The 20,218-nt window shown below is 42.3% G+C and overlaps 1 protein-coding gene across 1 annotated transcript in view; it reads left to right on the forward strand.

Moving 5' to 3' along the window:
- IQGAP1 (IQ motif containing GTPase activating protein 1) overlaps positions 1 to 8,065 on the forward strand; it is a 109,409-nt gene extending 101,344 nt beyond the window's left edge. Inside the window, exons 36-38 of the mRNA XM_021098910.2 lie at positions 1,213 to 1,335; positions 4,493 to 4,601; positions 6,453 to 8,065. Of these exons, the coding sequence (XP_020954569.1) occupies positions 1,213 to 1,335; positions 4,493 to 4,601; positions 6,453 to 6,566 (346 nt within the window). The 3' untranslated portion in view covers positions 6,567 to 8,065. The remainder of the gene's footprint in view (positions 1 to 1,212; positions 1,336 to 4,492; positions 4,602 to 6,452) is intronic.
- Positions 8,066 to 20,218: the final 12,153 nt, after the last annotated feature.

A 20,218-nucleotide genomic window follows, 5' to 3' on the forward strand; every position in this document is an offset into this window, starting at 1 on the left:
GCACCTCTTGACTTTGTGGCATAATATGTTTCTGGTTCAATTTGTACTTTCCCTCCCTAAATTTGGATTTAGCTATTTTTCCAAGCATCCCTGGTTCCTTTTAATGAAAAACGGTATTTAGAAACCAAGATCTAGGCACTAGATGTGCTCATTGCCACACAGACATCATTGTTTCAGGCCTTCTAAGCGGACAGAGCTATGTTCTTTCTTTTTTGATGGCTTGGTGGTATTCCATTGTATAGGTAACTATAAGTGCTTAATTCTCCATTGTTGAGTATTTACATTATTTCCAATTATCATAAAAAATTCTGTAACAAATAACTTCTTGTACATATTTTGCAAATATAGGCATGTTTTGGAAGATAAATTTCTATAAATGTAATTGCTGGGTCAAAATTTTGTACAGTTGTGATTTTGATAGATATTTCAGTTGCCAGCCTTAGGGATTATTCTCTTATACACAACTACCAGCTTTTCTGTCCCACTTCTTTGAGACCCTCCCCTTGAGAGTACCAGGTCTCTTCTCACTCGTTTCTTTTCTTTGCTTATTTTTCTTACCACTTCTTGCTTTGGGTATCCCAATAGCCTTCCAACATCTATTTCTTTTTCCTTGCTCACATTCCTCTATAATTGCTATGCTGGCTCAAACTCTTTTAAAAATTACATATTCTAGGAATGCCCTAGTGGCTTAGCACGTTAGGATCTAGTGTTGTCACTGCTGTGGCCCAGGTTCGATCCCTGGCCCAGGAACTGCCACATGCTGCAGGCATGACCAAAAAAAAAAAAGTTAAAAAAAATGATGTATTCTAAGACATTTTTATTTTTTTTCTGCACAGCCAAGAGGCTTAGAGTCATTCCCCTGGGGTTCAGTACAATTCCCTCAGGCTGGCATTAAAAGCCCTCACACTTACTTTCACTTACTTTAGATGCTTAGGTTCTAGGGGGGACATAGAAGGATTAAGATATTGTTGCATTCATGGTGTGTCCTCAAATATAATTTAAATCAAAGTAAAAGCAACGGAGTAATGTTTCTCTGTTTTGCAGAGATGTTGCTTTGTCAAATCCTAGCATTTATTTGCCATTCTAGAACTGGCTTGTTTCTTAGGCTTGTGTATGGGAAGTTTGTTTGCTGATCTCATATCCTTGAATTATCAACAAAGATTCATAATTGATAGTTATTTATGGAAAGTGACATGATGTGATTTTTTACAGGGTCTCCAAAAAGCCTAGGGAAATGAAAGGAAAGAAAAGCAAAAAGATTTCTCTAAAATATACAGCAGCAAGACTACATGAAAAAGGAGTTCTTTTGGAAATTGAGGATCTCCAAGTGAATCAGTGAGTATTTATGTTTTTATTGTTTTATATATTGATTTTTAAATTTATGCATTTGTCATATCTTTATCTTATTGACTTTGTTTCTCTGGATAATCATTTTTATATTTTATGTGTATAATTAATTATGTGCAGAATTTGGCCTAATATGCAGTTAATTTGTCTCTCATGGAAAAGAAGGTATTTCTTTTCCTTGTTTGTGGAACATTTGTCTTGGGACATTTTACTTTTCCTTTTTAAAGCAGGAAGCCATTCCTTCCATTTATTTCTGTGTCCAAACTAAGAATAAATAAGACGGATGAGAAGAGCAGTGCCCTGCATTTCACCTGAGGCTAGGAACCTGGGACTTAGCTCATCTTCTTGGTTTTACTTTTTTTTTTTTTTTTTTTTGTCTTTTTTTGTCTTTTTGTCTTTTGTTGTTGTTGTTGTTGTTGTTGCTATTTCTTGGGCCGCTCCCGCGGCATATGGAGGTTCCCAGGCTAGGGGTTGAATCGGAGCTGTAGCCACTGGCCTACGCCAGAGCCACAGCAACGCGGGATCCGAGCCGTGTCTGCAACCTACACCACAGCTCACGGCAACGCCGGATCGTTAACCCACTGAGCAAGGGCAAGGACCGAACCCGCAACCTCATGGTTCCTAGTCGGATTCGTTAACCACTGCGCCACGACGGGAACTCTTGGTTTTACTTTTTACATTATCACACATGTGTTATCACACATGTGATAACACCTTTATCTGTAAACCTTTGTTTTTTTATGGTGGATGCTTAAAAATGTAATTTCTAGTCAGAATATTAAAAAAATGTTTGTTGTACAAAAACACAAAACATAAAATTTACCATCTTAACTATTTTTTACAGTGTACAGTTCAACAGTGTTAAATATATTCTTATGGTTGTACAAAAGAGCTCCAGAACTTTTCCATCTAACAAAACTGAAACTGTGCCCTTCAGACATAGTTTAAAGCCCCAGCCCTGGGCAACCAACATTCTCTTCTCTGTTTCTATGAATTTCACTCCTCTAGGTGCCCCATAGAGGTGGACCCACACACTGTGTAAGGTCACTTTTCTTTCTGTGGTTCCTTCACTTTTAGCGTGATATCCTCTCAAGGTCCATCCATGTTATAACCTGTGACAGATTTCCTGCCTTTTTAAGGCTGGCTAATTTCCCATTGTATACATGGCAATGGGAATGTTTTGAGACCCTACTTTGAATTCTTTTAGATATATACCCAGAAGCGAGATTGCTGGATCATATGATGGTTCTATTTTTTATTTGTTTGTTTGTTTGTTTAGGAACTGCCATACTGTTTTCCATAGCAGTTGGGGGAAAAAAAAGTAATAAAATAAAGTATTTTCTTTATTTTATTAACTAAATAAAACAAAGTATTTTCTAGGAGTGTCTGAGAAGTGTGTGAAAGCGCTTACCTCACTACTTCTTTGCTGTCATTGAATAGTAAAACAAGTTTTGATGTTTTTGAATCAGTGCATTAAAAATGGTAGTATTTTAAAATTTTGCATTTTTTAAAATTCCAGGTTTTTTCTTTTTTGGTGTATGTGTGTTTAAATGTGGCTTATTATCTATATTTTCTCTGGTCACTTTTTCATTCGGGAACCTTGGTCTTTTGGGATTATTTTTTTAGTTGAGCACTTTATGCATTTTTCAAATCTGTTTCATAATATTTACCATCTCCTCCCTTCTTTTTGTCATTATTTGCCACTACTGTTCAAGTGCCTACCATTATTTTGACTCTCTCACTACTTTTTTTTTTCCTTTTTTTTAGGACCACACCCACGGCATATGGAGGTTCCCAGGCTAAGGGTCTAATCGGAGCTGTAGCCACCAGCCTATACCAGAGCCACAGTGACGTGGAGTATGAGCTGTATCTGTGACCTACTCCACAGTTCACGGCAACACTGGATCCTTAACGCACTGAGCAAGGCCAGGGATCGAACCCTCAACCTCATGGTTCCTCGTCAGATTTGTTAACCACTGTGCCACAGCGAGAACTCCCTCTCACTACTTTTTAATTTGCTACTATGAGTTTAGAAACTAAATGGCAAACCAAACCAGTTAAAATAAAGTTATTTACCACATAAAAAAATATCTTTATAACCTGTGAGGATTTCCTTTTGGACAAAATGCATGCATTTTAGTGCATGGCTATTGTGACCTCTCTTTTAGCTTCTGAGTGGCCTCTTTTGCATCCTTCATGGTTCTCAGCTCTGTTCACAGTAGATCAGTTTGCTCCATAGCTGAGTTCTGCAGATCTGGGAATCTGATTTTGATCACTGGAACAACACATCCCCACTTTTTCCTGGTGCCATAAAATTTCTGGGCTTGTAACACGCTAAGGATGAGTGATACTTTGGTAGTACTCAGTATGTTTATATCCCCAGAACCTACTCCCTCCAGAAGACCTCCTCTCTAGGTTCTTTCGTTCTGATCCCCCCTTTTGTTTACTTATTTCTTCCATTCCTCAAACATGCATGTATTCAGGGAGTTCCCATTGTGGCTCAGGGGTTATCGGACCCCACTAGTATCCATTAGGACATTGGTTCAATCCCTGGCTTCGCTCAATGGGTTGAGGATCCAGCATTGCCATGAGCTGTGGTGTCGTTTGCAGATGTGGCTTGGATCTGGTGTGGCTGTGGCTGTGGTTGGTGTAGGCCAGCAGCTACTGCTCCAATTCAACCCCTAGTCTGGGAACTTCCATATGCCGTGGGCACGGCCCTAAAAAGACCAAAAAAAAAAAAAAAAAAAAAAGCATGTATTCAAACGTCCATCTTTTCTGCCCCTTTCTAGCCCAGTTTCCTCCTGATTCTGCTTTTATCACTAGGTTTCAGCAGTGGCCACATGGAAGGCCAAGAGCTTTTCTGACCCCATTCCTTCAGATGCCATGCATTGGCGGCCTTCCTCGATGGCTCCTCTTTCTGAGAAAGCAAGCGCTCCTGGGAGAGGATGCCACTCTTCCATCCAAATCCCAAGCAGATGGTACTTAGGGTAGCGATCCCACACCGCCACACCCACAGGGGTACTTTGCACCTTTATTTTGTACCCTTGTCACTCAGAGACGCTGTTCATCTCCTTTCCGTGTTTCAGAGAATAATTTTCATACGAGAAGATAAAAATCATACTCTTGTGATGTCATGTTTCAACAGGTTTAAAAATGTTATCTTTGAAATCAGTCCAACAGAAGAAGTTGGAGACTTTGAAGTGAAAGCCAAATTCATGGGAGTCCAAATGGAGACGTTTATGTTACACTATCAGGTGGGTTTGCACCAGGTAAAACCAAAAGCTCTGTGCATGCGGTTGTCGTGTTCTTGTTGAGGGAGAAGGGGATGAAAAGGAGACCCGCGTGGGGAAAGCCGTCCGCATCCCACAGTGAGGAGTTCTGTGTCTGTGTGGTCTGTACAGGCTTTTGCAGCTGTGTAAGCCTTCCAAAAGCTTAGCTAAAGCATCTTAGCATTGTCTCTAAATTGAGCCAATACCTTGGACTGGAACAAAATGCTTAGGTACAAATCTTTACTCTTCAAAATTGTAAGCCTTCTCAGTAGCTTGAAATCCGCCCCCCCCTGTTTTGATTTGATGTAAGAGCTTAAAGGTGTATTTCTGACAGCTGTATGTAAATTGCCTCTTTGTAAACCGAATCCCATTTTAAATTCCAAACCAACTCTGCAGTGAATCACCTTGTAACATAATTATCCCTAATTTTTATTTTGAAATATCTCCGTATTTTTGGCATTAAAGAATATCAGGGCACTGAGAGGATTCCTGGGTGATGTCCAGCCTCCATTAGTTGTGTGTATAAGGTGCTTCATCGCTGGGGCCGTCTCATCCCTCCCACTGCTGCACACAGCTGTGCCCCTGGGCGGGGTCTCTGAACATGCATTTGGGCTCTTGCACACATTGCCCTCCCTAAATTGGAGGCTCTCCCTCCCATCCCCCTGCTCCTTTCTTCCTCCATCATTTATTGAGGACTTTCATGTGTCCTCCCGCCCCTAGAGCTTCTCCCACCAGCCAAGCCACAGTTGGTTTCTCCTTCGCCTCCCTAGCCTCTAGAGACAGCCTTTGCCTCCCTAGCCTCTAGAGACAGCCTCCGTTCACCATCAGTGTGGGCTTGTTTTCCTCTCAGCTTCCAAACTACAAGCTCCTTAAGGACAGGTAGTATTTCTTTGTTTCCTTCTCAATGCCTAGTAGATCCTCAAAACACGGATGTAAAATGATTGTGTGATGCACATGGCTAACTCAAGTCCTCACCCAGAAAGGATCCTATTATTCTTTCGATTTCACCAGATTTGTGAGGCCCTGTACAGTCTGCCTCAGGTAGCATGTTTCTCCACGCACAAATTCATTAACTCTGGACTGACTGCCAGGTGCAAGGTGTGATGTAAGGCCCAGGTGATACACCAGGGTCCTTGTCCTCATGGAGCTGCTAGGATTTTTCCAAAAGATGAATCAGTTGACCTTTGGGGATCCCTTCAAGCCCTTTGACTCTTGCTTTCTCATCACTTCTCTTCCAGAGTTTAGGGGTGAGACCACTCAGATTGCCTCAGTTTGTTCTGGGTGGCAGGGAAAGCAGGGCCTTTGCAGTCAGATCCAGATTCACTACATCCATTTGTGAACTGTTGGGCAGGTCTTTTAATATCTCAGAGCCTCAGTTGCCTCGTCTTTAAATTTGGCATAAACACACCCTGTAGGATTTTTGACAGGACTTAAAAAGACACTATATAAGGTGCTTCCACATTGTGGAGCACATAGCAGGCACCTAAAAAAAGTTTCTCCTCTCCTTCCCCTTGCGTTCAGAATATAAACGCTTTCTCATTTGAAATAGAAATTAATACTCCAGTAGACAGTGCTGAGACAGCATTACTGGCCTCGTCTTGTTTTCGGTGGTTAGTGTATTTCCTCACGGATCGAAATGTCTCACCTTGTCCAGGTGACATATCACTTAGCCTGGGCAGTGGGCAGGCAGTCCACAGCTGGGGCCTTGTCTCTCACCCCGGTGCACATCTGGCACACCGGGCCTGCCTCATTCCTCCTGCATCCCTCTCTACATCATGTCTTTCCTTTTCTTGCGGCACAGACCTGATTAACCATCAGAATGTTTTTTTGGAACAGGACCTGCTGCAGCTACAGTATGAAGGAGTTGCCGTCATGAAATTATTTGATAGAGCTAAAGTAAATGTCAACCTTCTGATCTTCCTTCTCAACAAAAAGTTCTACGGGAAGTAATCGCTCACCTGCTGCCAGCCCAGAAGGATGAAGAAAGAAGTGCCTCGTGGCTACCTTTCTAGGGTCCTTCTTTACTCCTAGGAAGCAAAGACCCAGCCCACACCAGTGCCTTGACTGGATACACCCCCAGTCCACGTGTTTAACTCTGCCCGCTGCATGGGACATTCGTTGCCCTTTTTTCATAGTGAAATTATATTTCAGGCTTAGTCTGACCCTTATTCCTTCCTTTTCTTCTGTCACTTAGGAAAGAGGGGGAATCCCCCTGACTCTCTCGTGTTGTTACAGTCATAGAGGTTGCTTTACTATATTGTAAGCTTTGGTGTTTGTTTTAATTAGCAGTAGGGATGGTGGGATTGGAATTCTTGTCATTTAGAAGTGGAAGCTATTAGCACCAGTGACCCACATACGTAGCAGACACACAATTAAAATGTCAGATTATCCTTAGTTCTAAGGTTGTCATTTAAAAGTGAAGTTCCTTTGTGTTTCTGTCCCATCGGTAAAATTGAAGGATATGGGGGGTCATTGGTTCTCTTCCATCCCGTTTTCCTTTCTGGGCAGGAGCCTAACACAAATCACGGTTCTGTGTTCAAAGAAAGCGTTTCTAGAACAGGGGAATGAATTGTTTTCCCACTCACCATTAAATTCTGGCAGCTCTGTTAGTGTAACTCTCTCATCAGTGGGTGGGAGAGTGCCCTTGAGAGAATTGAGCTATTTAGGCAGATTCGGAAAGGTCTGAGGCACCTCTTGTTCGTGGAGGCTGCGTGTTTGGGACGGTGCAGAGATTGACGAGGTTCAGGAAGACAGTCCACTCCATCCCCATGGCAAAGGAATGGGTTAGCCCTAGCATAGAATGTAATTGTTTTCAAAACTGTTTTATATCTTAAGAGTGCCTTATTAAAGTGTAGATTTATTTCTTAAAATGTGGGTGATAGGAAATTTAAAGATTTATATAATGCTGCAAAAGCCTTTAGAATACTGTAAGAAAAGGGTTTTTAAAAATTGGCTTATCTGTATATCTGAACTCTTAAAACTTTCTTATAGCCAAAACACTAGGATTTATCTGCAGGATTGCAGAGAGAGCTAATCCTGCCTTAAATAGACCGAAACAAAAACAAAACCAGCCAATGATACACTTGCTGTTAAAATCTATTTTCCCCCATTTCTTTTACTTTTCTCTTGCTGCCCACACTGTGCCTTTAGGAGCTCCAGGTTTTTGTTTTGTTTTGTTTTGTTTTGTTTTAAATTTAGTTGCAAACAATCCAGTTCTAAACATTGGACTTGGGAAGCTGTCATTCTTAGATTAAAAGTCATGTACTTTTTTTTTTTTTTTTTTTTTTAAAAACAAACCTCTTTTTATCCAGGAAAATACATTGGAATCATGCTACTGGGCCTCCATTTTCTCTGATGTTTTGGTTCAGTATTCTCTTATCTTTAAACTAACACTTAAAAAATCTACTGATGTATATTTAAAGCTAATAAACTGTTTCATTAATAACAAATCATGTGATGTGTCCCTATTACCAATGTCAATATTGGCGATGTGTTTTTCACGGGAGACTGTTTACTCCGTCAGGTCCGCGGGTGCAGATAGATGTCAGAGCTGCAGGCATCTGCACACTCCAGCAGCCCACAGGCAAGTGGAGAGGTGAGGTGTGGAGGGCCGCAGCAGGGGTCTCCGCTCCCCTGACCTTGTTTTTTGTTGTATTCTGGAAGACCATTTTTTAGTAAATATTTTCCTCAGATTCAAAGAAGAGACCATTCCAAGTAGCACTGCCTCCAAAACTGAGACCAAGCAGAGTGTCAACTCTTTTACCTTCAAAGATGATCCTCATCCCAAATGCACGTTGGGCCCCAAAGGCCACATTCATGAGAGACGATGAGTAAAGGTTACAGCTCCTCTAATAAAATAGGACGTTTCAATTATCTGTAAGGATTTTAGTTCCCTTGACACCACTTGTAAAATAGCACAAAATGCACTTCAGGAATTTTGATGGTGACTGTGTAGAATTACGGTTTTAACGGCATTTAAGATGCCAGGACGAACTCGAGCCATGGGCGTTGAGACCTTGTAGCTCTTAATCATCTTAATTTATTAGCTATAGCATTCTCTGTCTCACCTCTCCCCTTTGACCTTCTCTGCCACCAGCCACCACGACATTTACCATGAATTTACTTCCTCTCAAGAATTTGGACTGCCCGACAGATTTTTGCTGCACACAATTGCCTTTGTATCTCTGGATGAAATAAAAGGTCATTTGTTCGTGTTTGTGTTTATTTTTCTCAGTTTCATTGTTAGCAGTTCCTGCAAAACAGTTTTGATTAGAGTGAGATTTAATAATTGAAAACCACAACAAAAAACAACCCCTTCCTAGTTCTTTTTTGAAGGAACAAAGGCAGTTTTCAACTTGTGAGTTTAGCCTTTTTATCTTTTTTTTTTTTTTTTTTTTGGCTGCACCTATGACATGGAATTTCCCAGGCCAGGGATCTAATCCAAGCCGAAGCTGTGACCTATGCTACATCTGTGGTAATGAAGTGCTGGATCCTTAACCTGCTGCACCACAGCAGGAACGCTAAGCCTTTTTTTTTTTTTTTTTAATGGCTGCACCCACAGCATATATGGATGTTCCCAGGCTAGGGGTGGAATTGGAGCTGTAGCTGCCAGCCTACACCACAGCCACAGCAACATGGGATACGAGCCTTGTCTGCGACCTGCACTACAGCTCAAAGCAACACTGGATCCTTAACCACTGAGTGAAGCCAGGGATCAAACCCGAATTCTCACAGATAACTAGTTGGGTTCTTAACCCACTGAGCCACAAGGAGAACTCCAAAGCCTTTTTAAATGTAAAATGCTTAGAGTAGCCTCAACTTAAAGAGAATGAGAGAGGGGGGAAACAATGTCACTTAGTTCTTTTTTTAATCACCCAAAAATGTTAAAATTATTGGTGGACATTTCAATGTCACTTAGTTCTAAATGGCTGGAATTTTCACATTACAGCAGCATTTAATGTTTTATGACAGCGCCTTAGGTCACAGTATGCCCCTCAGGGGACTTCTGTGTGTTATACACAGGTCACCAGAAAAGGGTAGGGGAAGTTAATATGGGAAAAGTAAACAACAAGAGGGAGAAAAAAATTGGCTTCCCCAAGGGGCAGCCTTACTTAAAAATACAAATACCAGGAGTTCCCTGGTGGCCTACCAGGTTAAGGAACTGCTGTGGCCTGGGAACTAATGCATGGTGAGGGCACAGCCCAAAAACAAATAAATATAGAGGCATCCTGTTGTGTTTGTAAACTGGCCAGGCTATATTGGAAAAGCAGTGACAATATGAAATAAGGAGAAAACAGAATAATTCTAAAGTAAACGTACGTGAAAACTTGGAGGTGACGGTTTGTGTGGGTGGCTGGAGATGACACCACACGCCTCTGAGCAAGAGTGAGGCGGTAAGAACCTGGGCCTTCCTGGCAGTGGACCCTTGTGGAAGTTTGCAGCCCCCCCACAAGCCTATTTCCTCATTCTGAACTGGGGAGATGTCATCTGGTACATGTGTCACTGAAACCTGAAATATATTTTAACAACTTAAGTTCCACTTTGTCCTGCAAAGAAATTAAGGGAGTTAGGAAGGTGCTTATTAAGTATAATTAGGAAACCAGGACAAGAGGAAAATAAAAGCAAGACAGATGGTCCCTGGAGCGTTGACGGCAGGCTGTCAATGCCTGGCGTCCCCACGCTTCTGGCTGGGTAGCCACCTCCTCGGTGCTGCAAACACTTAGCGTTCTATAAAGCGGGGAAAAGACTATGCTCCTCCCCACATTTTAAATTTGATGTCTAAATTTTTTTATGTTGAAGTTGAAAAGTGTATAATTGCCAACATACTGTGATTTTCCAGCCAAAAATTACCTCACTCTGAAAGGTATCCAAGGGGACCCCCTATTTGAACAGGCACAAGAACGAGAAACTCTTTGTCCATTGGAAATGTTGTCTTTTTCCTCTTTAAACTCATGTTTCTATTCCACTTCCCTCAGAATTTTATCCTAATGTAATACATTTTTTTTTTTTTTACCTCCCTCTAGCTGATTTCAATCTTGAGGCCATTGGTCACCGAATGTAGAGTTGGGGAAAGATGCTAACAATCAGCTCTCATGAGCTAGTGCTAAACTACTGATTTTATTCCAGGAATAATAGGGAGCAATTGACGGATTTTAAAAAGAGCAAAAAAAACGATCAGATTTGGGCTTTGGAAATGTAAAGGATGGATGAGACTAAGGAGGCAAAAGTCAAGACAGGTTGTGCTAGTAAATCAAGGATAATATAAAAAATAAAAATCTTCCAAAAAAAAAAAAAAAAAAGAAAAGACAGGTTGTGCTAGACAGCTCCTGTTTGTCACTCCAGATCTGCTCTCCACACTCCCTCTCCTCTGTGCCCGGGGAAGCTGGCCACAGTCTGCATCACTGTCCCCCTCCAGCTGCGGGTTGGGTTTGGCCAATGACAGGCACCACAAGGAGAGTAGAGTCTAAAAGAAAGTGAGGGCCAAAACAAAAAGAAAGGAGTTCCCAGATGGCCTAGCAGTTAAGGATCTGACACTGTCACTGCTGTGGCGTGGGTTCAATCCCTGGTCCAGGGACTTCTGCATGCTGTGAGTGTGCAACAAAAACAATTAAAGAAGGTGAGGTTAGGATTCCTTCTACATGTCTTTCTGAATTGGCTGCCTCTCCTGACCAAAGGCCAGAGCTTCTATCAGGTTGCTCTCTTCACATAACCACCTTCTCCCTGTTACAGGGAGCAGTTCCTCCCCAAGCCCCTTCAGGCTCAGAGCGCTAATGATTCCTGCTGTAACTGGCCCCAGGGGTACTGCAATATCCGTAAACCTGGTCCTGTTTCTTTATTAACTTTTCTTCCCAAATTCCCAGTTTGACTGTGCCACCTGTTTCCTGCTGGGACCCTGACTGACAAATAAGTAGACAAATTAAGATCTCAATTAGGGAGAGACTTGGGGGTCTGAACTGGCTAGTAGGTGTTAGGATGAGAAGAGGTGGGTGAATTCAAGAGATATTTAGGAAGTAGCGGTAATTTACTGGATGTTGGAAGAGAAGAGTGGACCTTTGTAGGACATGGGGCCAGCAGGTACTCCTCAAGGAAATACTCCATGATCAAGAAGGTTCAGGATGTGCTATAGTCCATCATTCTACGTGGAAGCCCCAACACATATGAACATATTAAAAAAGCTCTGAGAAGTCCCCACTGTGGCTCAGTGGTAACAAACACGACTAGTATCAATGAGGATGTGGGTTCAATCCCTGGACCTGATCATTGGGTTAAGGATCCCGTGTTGCCATGAACTGTGGTGTAGGTCGTAGACATGGCTCAGATCCCATGTTGCTGTGGCTGTGGTGTAGGCTGGCAGCTACAGCTCCAATTCCACCCCTAGCCTGGGAATTTCCATATGCCACAGATGTGGCCCTAAAAAGACAAAAACATTAAAATAAAAATAAATAAAATTAAAAAGCTTTGAGAAGTCCCATAGTCAAGAGACCAACTTAACTTTATACAGTCTAGCTTTCCCTAAGTGTACTTGAGTATGTAACCCCATGCCACCTACATTTCAGGGAGCCTCTCTCAGCATCTATAAAACTCATGTTCCATGGAACACACTGTGAAATTCTGAAGAAAAGGCTAGAATAGAACCTAATTTTAAGCTTTCATTAACTATTACTTAGGAAACAAAAAACTATGTCATGTTTTCTAAAAAATTTTGGATTCCATTCAACAACTTGAGTTTGGTGGTATTATTTGCAAAACACTTTTAGCCTTAAATTGGAGAAATTTATTCTAAAATTGCCCTGGAGTTCCCACTGTGGCACAGTGGGTTAAGGATCTGGCATTGCAGCAGCTGTGGCATAGGTCATAGCCATAGCTCAGATATGATCCCTGACCTGGGAACTTCTATATGCCACAGGTGTGGCAAAGAAAAAAAAGAAAGAAAGAAAGAAAAAGAAAAAAGAAAAAATTGTCCCTATTTGTCTAGAAAACAAATTTGCTATGACTATGTAAAAATGTGTAGTGGATAAACTTACTATACTTGCTCACAGTCACTGGCCTTTATTTCTGGAGAAAAACATCCCTGGTTCCTATAGGTACAGTGGCACCAAAATCTAGAGGTGAGGGAAAATCTGGAGGTATGGGTTGAAAAAGCACATAATTGAAAGAATTATGTAATAGAAATTAAAGGATAATTCCTCTCATAAAAAGCCAATCAGAAAGACTAGCCTCCAAAAATAAAAAGAACCAGTGCCCAAACACTCTTTTCCATGAAAAGAAACCAGAACTACTTAGAGAAATGTCTGGTTCTCAGGCTGGGAAGAAAAAGTACAAGAAGGCCAGAGTATCTTGTTGTGCCCAGAAAGGAAAAAAAATACAAAAAAGTTGATGAAGACTATTAAAAAGACACAGAAACCTGTTTAAATGTTAAATCTGGGGTAATTTAAATACAAAACCAATAATGGTAATGGATTATAACCTAGTGGATAAAACAAGAATTCAAGGGAAAAGACAAGGATTGTCAATGGATGCTAGGACTAGGTGGGTGCACATTTACGGAATAATGAGATATTTATATAATCTCAGAGTATCTCTCTTCAAGTGTTGCATTGGTTACTAATGGAAAAAATAGAAACTTTGCAGTGGGGAAACCTGGCAGATCATCTTAACTAAACGATCTAAGCTTAACATCAGTAATAGGACAAGTTGACATCATGTGTCTCCTGACTGATAAATGGACACAGCATTGCTCCTGTGCTATTCCTACCCAAAAACGCATCATCTGAAGCTAATCATGAGGACATAGAAGACAAACCCTAAGGTTCTTTACCTAAGGGACATTCCACAAAATAACTGTCCTGTCACTTCAAACGCTTCAAAGTTTGATTACTTTGAAACTCTTCAAAGTCATGATAAAAACTGAACACCTGTTCCAGATTAAAGGACACTAAAGAGACATGACAACGGAATATTGAGAGTGATCTTAGATTTTCTTTTGCCATAATATTATATATTGGAAGTTCCTGGGCCAGGGATTGAATCAGAGCCACAGTTGTGACTGAGGGACCTCTAACCCACTGTGCCAAGCTGGGGATTGAACCTGCTCCCTCCACAGTGATCCAAGCTGCTGCAGTCAGATTCTTAACCCACTATGCCCCAGCAGGAGCTCTCTGATTCCATTCTTTGTGTGTGTGTGTGTCTTTTTAAAAAGGGCCGCACCCACAGCATATGGTGGTTCCCAGGCTAGGGGTCAAATTGGAGCTGTAGCTGCCAACTTATACCACAGCCACAGCAACAACGTGGGATCTGAGCCACGTCTGCGACTTACACCACAGCTCAGGGCAATGATGGATCCTTAACCCTTGTCTTCATGGATGCTAGTCATGTTCGTTAACCACTAAGCCATGACAGGAACTCCTGATTCCATTCTTTTTTTTTTTTTTTTTTTTTTTTGTCTCTTTGTCTTTTTGCCTTTTCTAGGGCCGCTCCCGCGGCATATGGAAGTTCCCAGGCTAGGGGTCCAATCGGAGCTGTAGCCACCGGCCTGCGCCAGAGCCACAGCAATGCAGGATCCAAGCTGCATCTGCAACTTACACCACGGCTCACAGCAATGCCGGGTCCTTAACCCACTAAGCAAGGCCAGGGACCAAACCTGAAACCTTGGGCTCCTAGTTGGATTCGTTAACTACTGTGCCACGACGGGAAATCCCTGATTCCATTCTCAATGGCAACATTTCTTAAGGCTTGACCTGTAAACTCCCTATATCAAAACTACCCTCTATGATTTTGATCTTTTATGGGCCCTAAGCATTCCTGGACACTCTGGCTGGTTACACCACAAATACAAAGCTCTGATCATGCTTCACTGGGCCATTTCTCAGAGCTGTGTTTGCAGCAAGCCACTTGGAGGGATGAGGCCAGGTCTTCTGGATCAAGGAGCAAGTTTGTTCCTCTCCTGTAACAGAACCCTTGCATGAGTAGACAGCCATCTGGGCCCTTCTGCATCAACCCTGTGGGACTCAGTGGGCAAGAGGATTTGATGCCTATGCTTGTTGCTGTGCAGTGTCTCTGACCCAGGAATCTCATGCCTCCTGCCAGCACTCATGAAGTAGTAACAGGTTAAGGTACTAGTTTGTAAGTAGGGTAAAATCCCAGCCTGAAAGGGTAAACTCTACCATAGCAAAAGTGAACAAGGAAGCTTGATTATCTCTGGCTGGGCTCTGGGAAGTGGGGTGGGGAGCCCCTTGAGAAAGCCCAAACTTGGCCCTTCATGGGTTTAGGGTCCAAAATCTACAGTCTATATATAATAAAATTCTAACGTCTAGTAATTGATTCCCTTGCAGCTTATGGAACAAAATAGATCATATTCCCAACTACTCAGGATACCCATGGGATAAAATAATCAAGCGTTCCTAAAGATGAAAACATGATTAGAAACATTAGGAAACAGTCTACCATAAATAAGAGCCAGCAAATACAACAAACAGGATTAGAGTCCTCCAAATTTGAAATGAGAGAAATACATGCTGAAAGAGAATATAAAATTGGTATAAACAGGAGTTCCCATCATGGCGCAGTGGTTAACAAATCCGACCAGGAACCATGAGGTTGCAGGTTTGATCCCTGGCCTTGCTCAGTGGGTTAACGATCCGGTGTTGCCGTGAGCTGTGTAGGTTGCAGATGCGCTTGGATCCCGTGTTGCTGTGGCTCTGGCATAGGCTGGCGGCTACAGCTCTGATTAGACCCCTAGCCTGGGAACCTCCATATGCCACGGGAGCAGCCCAAGAAATGGGAAAAAGACCAAAAAAAAAAAAAATTAGTATAAACAAAAGCATAAAAGAAGGAATAAAAAATAAGAACAGGACTCTGAGTAAATGAGTAGGCAGATTTGAAAAAGAACTAAATTGAGTTTACAGATGGAAAAATATAGTTCTTGAAGAAGAAAAAACTTGATGGATAAGTTAAACAGCAGATTAGACACAGCTGAGAGGAGAAGTTAATAAAGTGGAAGATAGATCTGATGAAATTACCTGGAATATAGTACAAAAATAAAGAGTGGAAGAATATGAAAAGGAAGTAAAAAGACATGAAGAATAGAATGGAAATGTTTAATATGCATCTAACTGAACTTACAGAGGGAAAGAACAAAGAATGGGGAGAAGAAGCAATATTTAAAGAGATTTTAGAAAAATTTCTTGAACATTTGAAAGACATGTAGCAGAGTCTTCCAGTTGTTCTCTAGTAGCTGTTCTCCTGGTGTCTCAAAGTAATGCACCACAAAGTGATGTCCCAGAGCAGGCATCCTCAGCATCACCTGAGAACCTGTTAAAAATGCAAATTCTCCCTACTATCCAAGATATATTGAGTCAGAAACCCAAAGGTTTCTGAGCTCAGAAGAATTTGAGCCTCAAAAGGTGCTCAGCTATCTGTGTATTAACAAGCTCCCCAGTGATTGGGATGGGTGCTAAAATTTGAGAGCCACTGTTCTATTGCCCTAGAGTCTTGATTTTTAGTTGGACACATGTTTACTTTGTATCTAGGTGTGGCCATGTAACTAAGTTCTATTCAATGTGGTGGATATAGAAGGAAGTTCATGTAGCAACTTCGGAGAACCTCTCTTAAGAGACAAAACCGGGCTCTGTACACATCTCCCTTTCTTTTCACCCTCCTATGCTGCTTAGAATGTTAATGTTTTCATCTTGCATCTTGACATTGAGGGCGTGAATGGCAGCACAACAAGACAATACTTAACTTTTACACAAGAGAGAAATAATTTTTTTTTTTTTTTTTTGCTTTTTAGGGGTGAACCTGCAGCACATGGGAGTTCCTAAGCTAGGGGTCAAATTGGAGCTGCGGCTGCTGGCCTACACCACAGCCACAGCAACTCGGGATCCAGACCACATCTGCGACCTACACCACAGCTCATGGCAATGCCTGATCCTTAACCCACTTATCGAGGCCAGGGATCAGACCCACGTCCTCATGGATGCTAGTCGAGTTCGTTACCACCGAGCCACAGTGGGAACTTCCTACTTTCATTTTTTTAAGGATACTTCTTGGGAGGTTTTCTGTTACAGCTAAATCCAATCAGAAATGGTACAATTATTCAGAATGAAATAGACTGAGTTCCAAACAAGAAAACAAAACAAAACAAAACAAAACAAAAAATCCATATCTCAACATACTGTTACAAAACTACAAAGTAGTGCAGAAAAGGAGACAGATTATCTACAAAGGAAAAGAAATTAAGCTAAGAGCAACAGCGACAAAAGAGACTGGAAGACCACATAAAGTACTCAAAGTTCTGAGATCGATCTGAAAATAGCTGATAGTCACAGATAGTGAGCAATTTTCTTACAGTCTTTATGAAGAATGAAAAGGTATGAGAACGACTTAGACCAGGGGTCAGCAAGCAATTGCAAAGTGGGTCAAATCTGTCCCTCTGTCTCTCGTTGTAAATAAAGTTGTATTAGAACACAGCTGTGTCCATTTATTTCTGTGTTGACTGTGGCTGCTTTCATGATACAATGGCAAAGGTGAGTAGCTACAAGGAGATAAGACAAGATGCCCTGCAAAACATAAAATGTTGATTATCTGGATCTTTACAGGAAAAAAGTTTTCCAATCCCTGACTTACCAATCCCAGCAACTGGAAAACTTTTTTCCTGTAAAGGTCCAGATAGTCTCAGTGAGGGTGGATTCCCAGTGTCTTCCTTCTATTTCTCTTAGAGGGATGCTCAGATGGTAGCAGCAGTGGTCAACAGGACTGAGAGAAGCACATGGGGAAGTGACTTTGCCACTCTGCAAGCGAGGTCACCTGGATTCTGAGACTGGGTTCACAGTCCTGAAATTTGTGGTGTGTCCAGCTTATGCAATCTCTCCTTGCCCATGCCTTAACTTTTAACTTTTATCCAGTCAGGGGCTTTCCTGTGGCCCCACACATGTGGACCGATGGTAACTGACAAAGCAGAGCATAAAAAGCTGAAACCAAAGTGCATGAGAACCAGGGCAGAGGGGAAAAACTCATAAGAAGCAAGATGATTTGGAGTTTTCATTGCGGCTCAGCCGACTGGTCTCCAGGAGGATGCAGGTTAGATCCCTGGCCTCACTCAGTAAGTTAAGGATCTGGCATTGCTGTGAGCTGCAGTGTAGGTCGCAGACATGGCTCAGATCCCGCATTGCTGGATCCCGCATTGCTGTGGCTGTGGTGTAGGCTGGCAGCTGTAGCTCCGATTAGGGCCTCTAGCCTGGGACCGAGGCACCAGAGGAGGGGAAGGGTAGAGCTGCAAATACAAACACTGGTCAAAAGCAGGTACAAGGAGCAGTCAGACGCCCAGATCCCCTCCCCGATGTTCAAAGTAAGATGGTGACTCCTTTCCACCATGACTGTAGATGGGAGGTTAACTCTGGGGAAATGGAGCCAGAGCAGTTCTGGAGTTAGGATGAGGCAGAGAAAAGGCTGGGAGTGAGGTGCCATCTGAACACCAAGAGGTTAAGATCAAGTCAACACACATCAAAGACTGAGATCCTTAGCTCTTTTTTTCCCACGAGACTCTCAGAATCCCAACAGCTTATTTATGCTCCTGGATAGTCAACTGGAAGATTCCTTAGGCAGGGGAAACTGACCTGCCCAAGAAAAAAAAAACAAAAACAAAACCAAAAAACCTCCTCAAATCCTAGGGATGTTGTTATTTGCGGAACATGAAATGAAAATTCTGGGTCTCTGTCCCACTATCCCACAGTGAGCTCTCTAAGCCTCACACATGCACAGAGCTGTTTAAAAATAAATGATATTTGTCTTTCTCCTGATTTTACTAGTACTATATATTCATACATAATGAATTGCATATAATTTAGAAATGTTTTACACATTTCTTGGAGTTCTTGTCGTGGCACAGCAGAAGTGAATCTGACTAGGAACCATGAGGTTTCAGGTTCGATCCCTGGCCTTGCTCAGTGGGTTAAGGATCCAGCATTGCCGTAAGCTGTGGTGTAAGATTGCAGACACGGCTCGGATCTGATGCAACTGTGGCTGTGGTGTAGGCCGGCAGCTGCAGCTCTGATTGGACCCCTAGCCTGGGAATCTCCATATGTGGCAGGGTGGCCCTAAAAAGCAAAAAAAAAAAAAAAAAAAGAGAGAGAGAGAGAAAGGTTTACACATTTCTAAAGTGCAACATCCTCAAAGACAACAATTATTAAACCATCTCTCTATATGTTTACAAAATTTTTTCAATTTAAGTATAGCAAGTTCTGTTTCACTTCTTGAAAAAAAAAAGAAGGCCAAAATAACCAGGCTTTAAGCAAAATTGATGCTTCTCTCTCAGCCATGTTATAGTTCAGAAGCAGTCTAGTGCTCATATTGTGGCTCCACAGGGCTGGGAACTCAGGTACCTTTGCTACCATCGTTCTGACACTCTCAACACATCATTTGCATCTAATGGTCTAAGAGCTGCTCCTGATCTAGTTCCCAGATCCATACACCAGCCAGTGAGAAGAAGAAAAAGGCCATTCTCTTTTTCTTTCTTTCTTTCTTTTTTTTTTTTTTTTTGTTGTTGTTGTTGTTATAGTTGCTATTTCTTGGGCCGCTCCCGCGGCATATGGAGGTTCCCAGGCTAGGGGTTGAATCGGAGCTGTAGCCACCGGCCTACGCCAGAGCCACAGCAACGCTGGATCCGAGCCGCGTCTGCAACCTACACCACAGCTCACGGCAACGCCGGATCGTTAACCCACTGAGCAAGGGCAGGGACCGAACCCGCAACCTCATGGTTTCTAGTCGGATTCGTTAACCACTGCGCCACGACGGGAACTCCTATTCTCTTTTTCTTATTTAAGGGCATGAGCCCCAAAATACCTGTATTTTTTCTGGAAACATCTGTTGGGCAGAACACAACACATGACCATACCTATTTGCAAGGGCGAATGGGAAATGCAGTCTCTATTTTTTTATTTTGTTGTCTTTTTAGGGCCGCACCCACGGCATATGGAGGTTCCCAGGTTAGGGGTCAAATCAGAGCTGCAGCTGCTGGCCTATATCACAGCCACAGCAACGCTGGATCTGAGCTGAGTCTGAGAACTACACCAAAACTCATGGCAACGCCAGATCACTAACCCACTAAGCAAGGCCAGGAATGAACCTGCATCCTCACGGATGCCAGTCAGATTCATTTCCTCTGAGCCACAATGGGAACTCTGGGACATGTAGCCTTTAGCTGACATTAGCTGGCAGTAAAATCCCAGTATATCTTTTAATAAAGGAAGGAGGGGAGACGGAATATTGAGAGACCATTTGCAACCTATACCACCGAATATATAAAAATACTTATTTAAAAATATTTTAGGAATTCCTATTGTGGCACAGTGGGTTGAGAATCCAATTGCAGCGGCTCAGGTTGCTATGGAGATGCAGGTTCGATCCCTGGCCAGCGAGGTGGGTTAAAGGGTCTGGTGTTGCCACAGCTTCTGTGCAGGTCACAGCTGCAGTTTGGATTCAATCCCTGGCCTAGGAACTTCCACATGCCGTGGGTGAGGCCCCCCAGATTTCTGGAAACACGTGTTTCTGTTGTGGCTCAGGGGTAATGAACTGGCTAGTATCCATGAAGACTTGTGCTTGATCCC

The sequence above is a fragment of the Sus scrofa genome, chromosome 7, assembly GCF_054392235.1.
Source record: "Sus scrofa isolate SSC_HxYL_T2T_F1_AM1 chromosome 7, Sscrofa_HxYL_maternal_Yorkshire_Landrace_v2.0, whole genome shotgun sequence".
NCBI lineage: Eukaryota > Metazoa > Chordata > Mammalia > Artiodactyla > Suidae > Sus > Sus scrofa.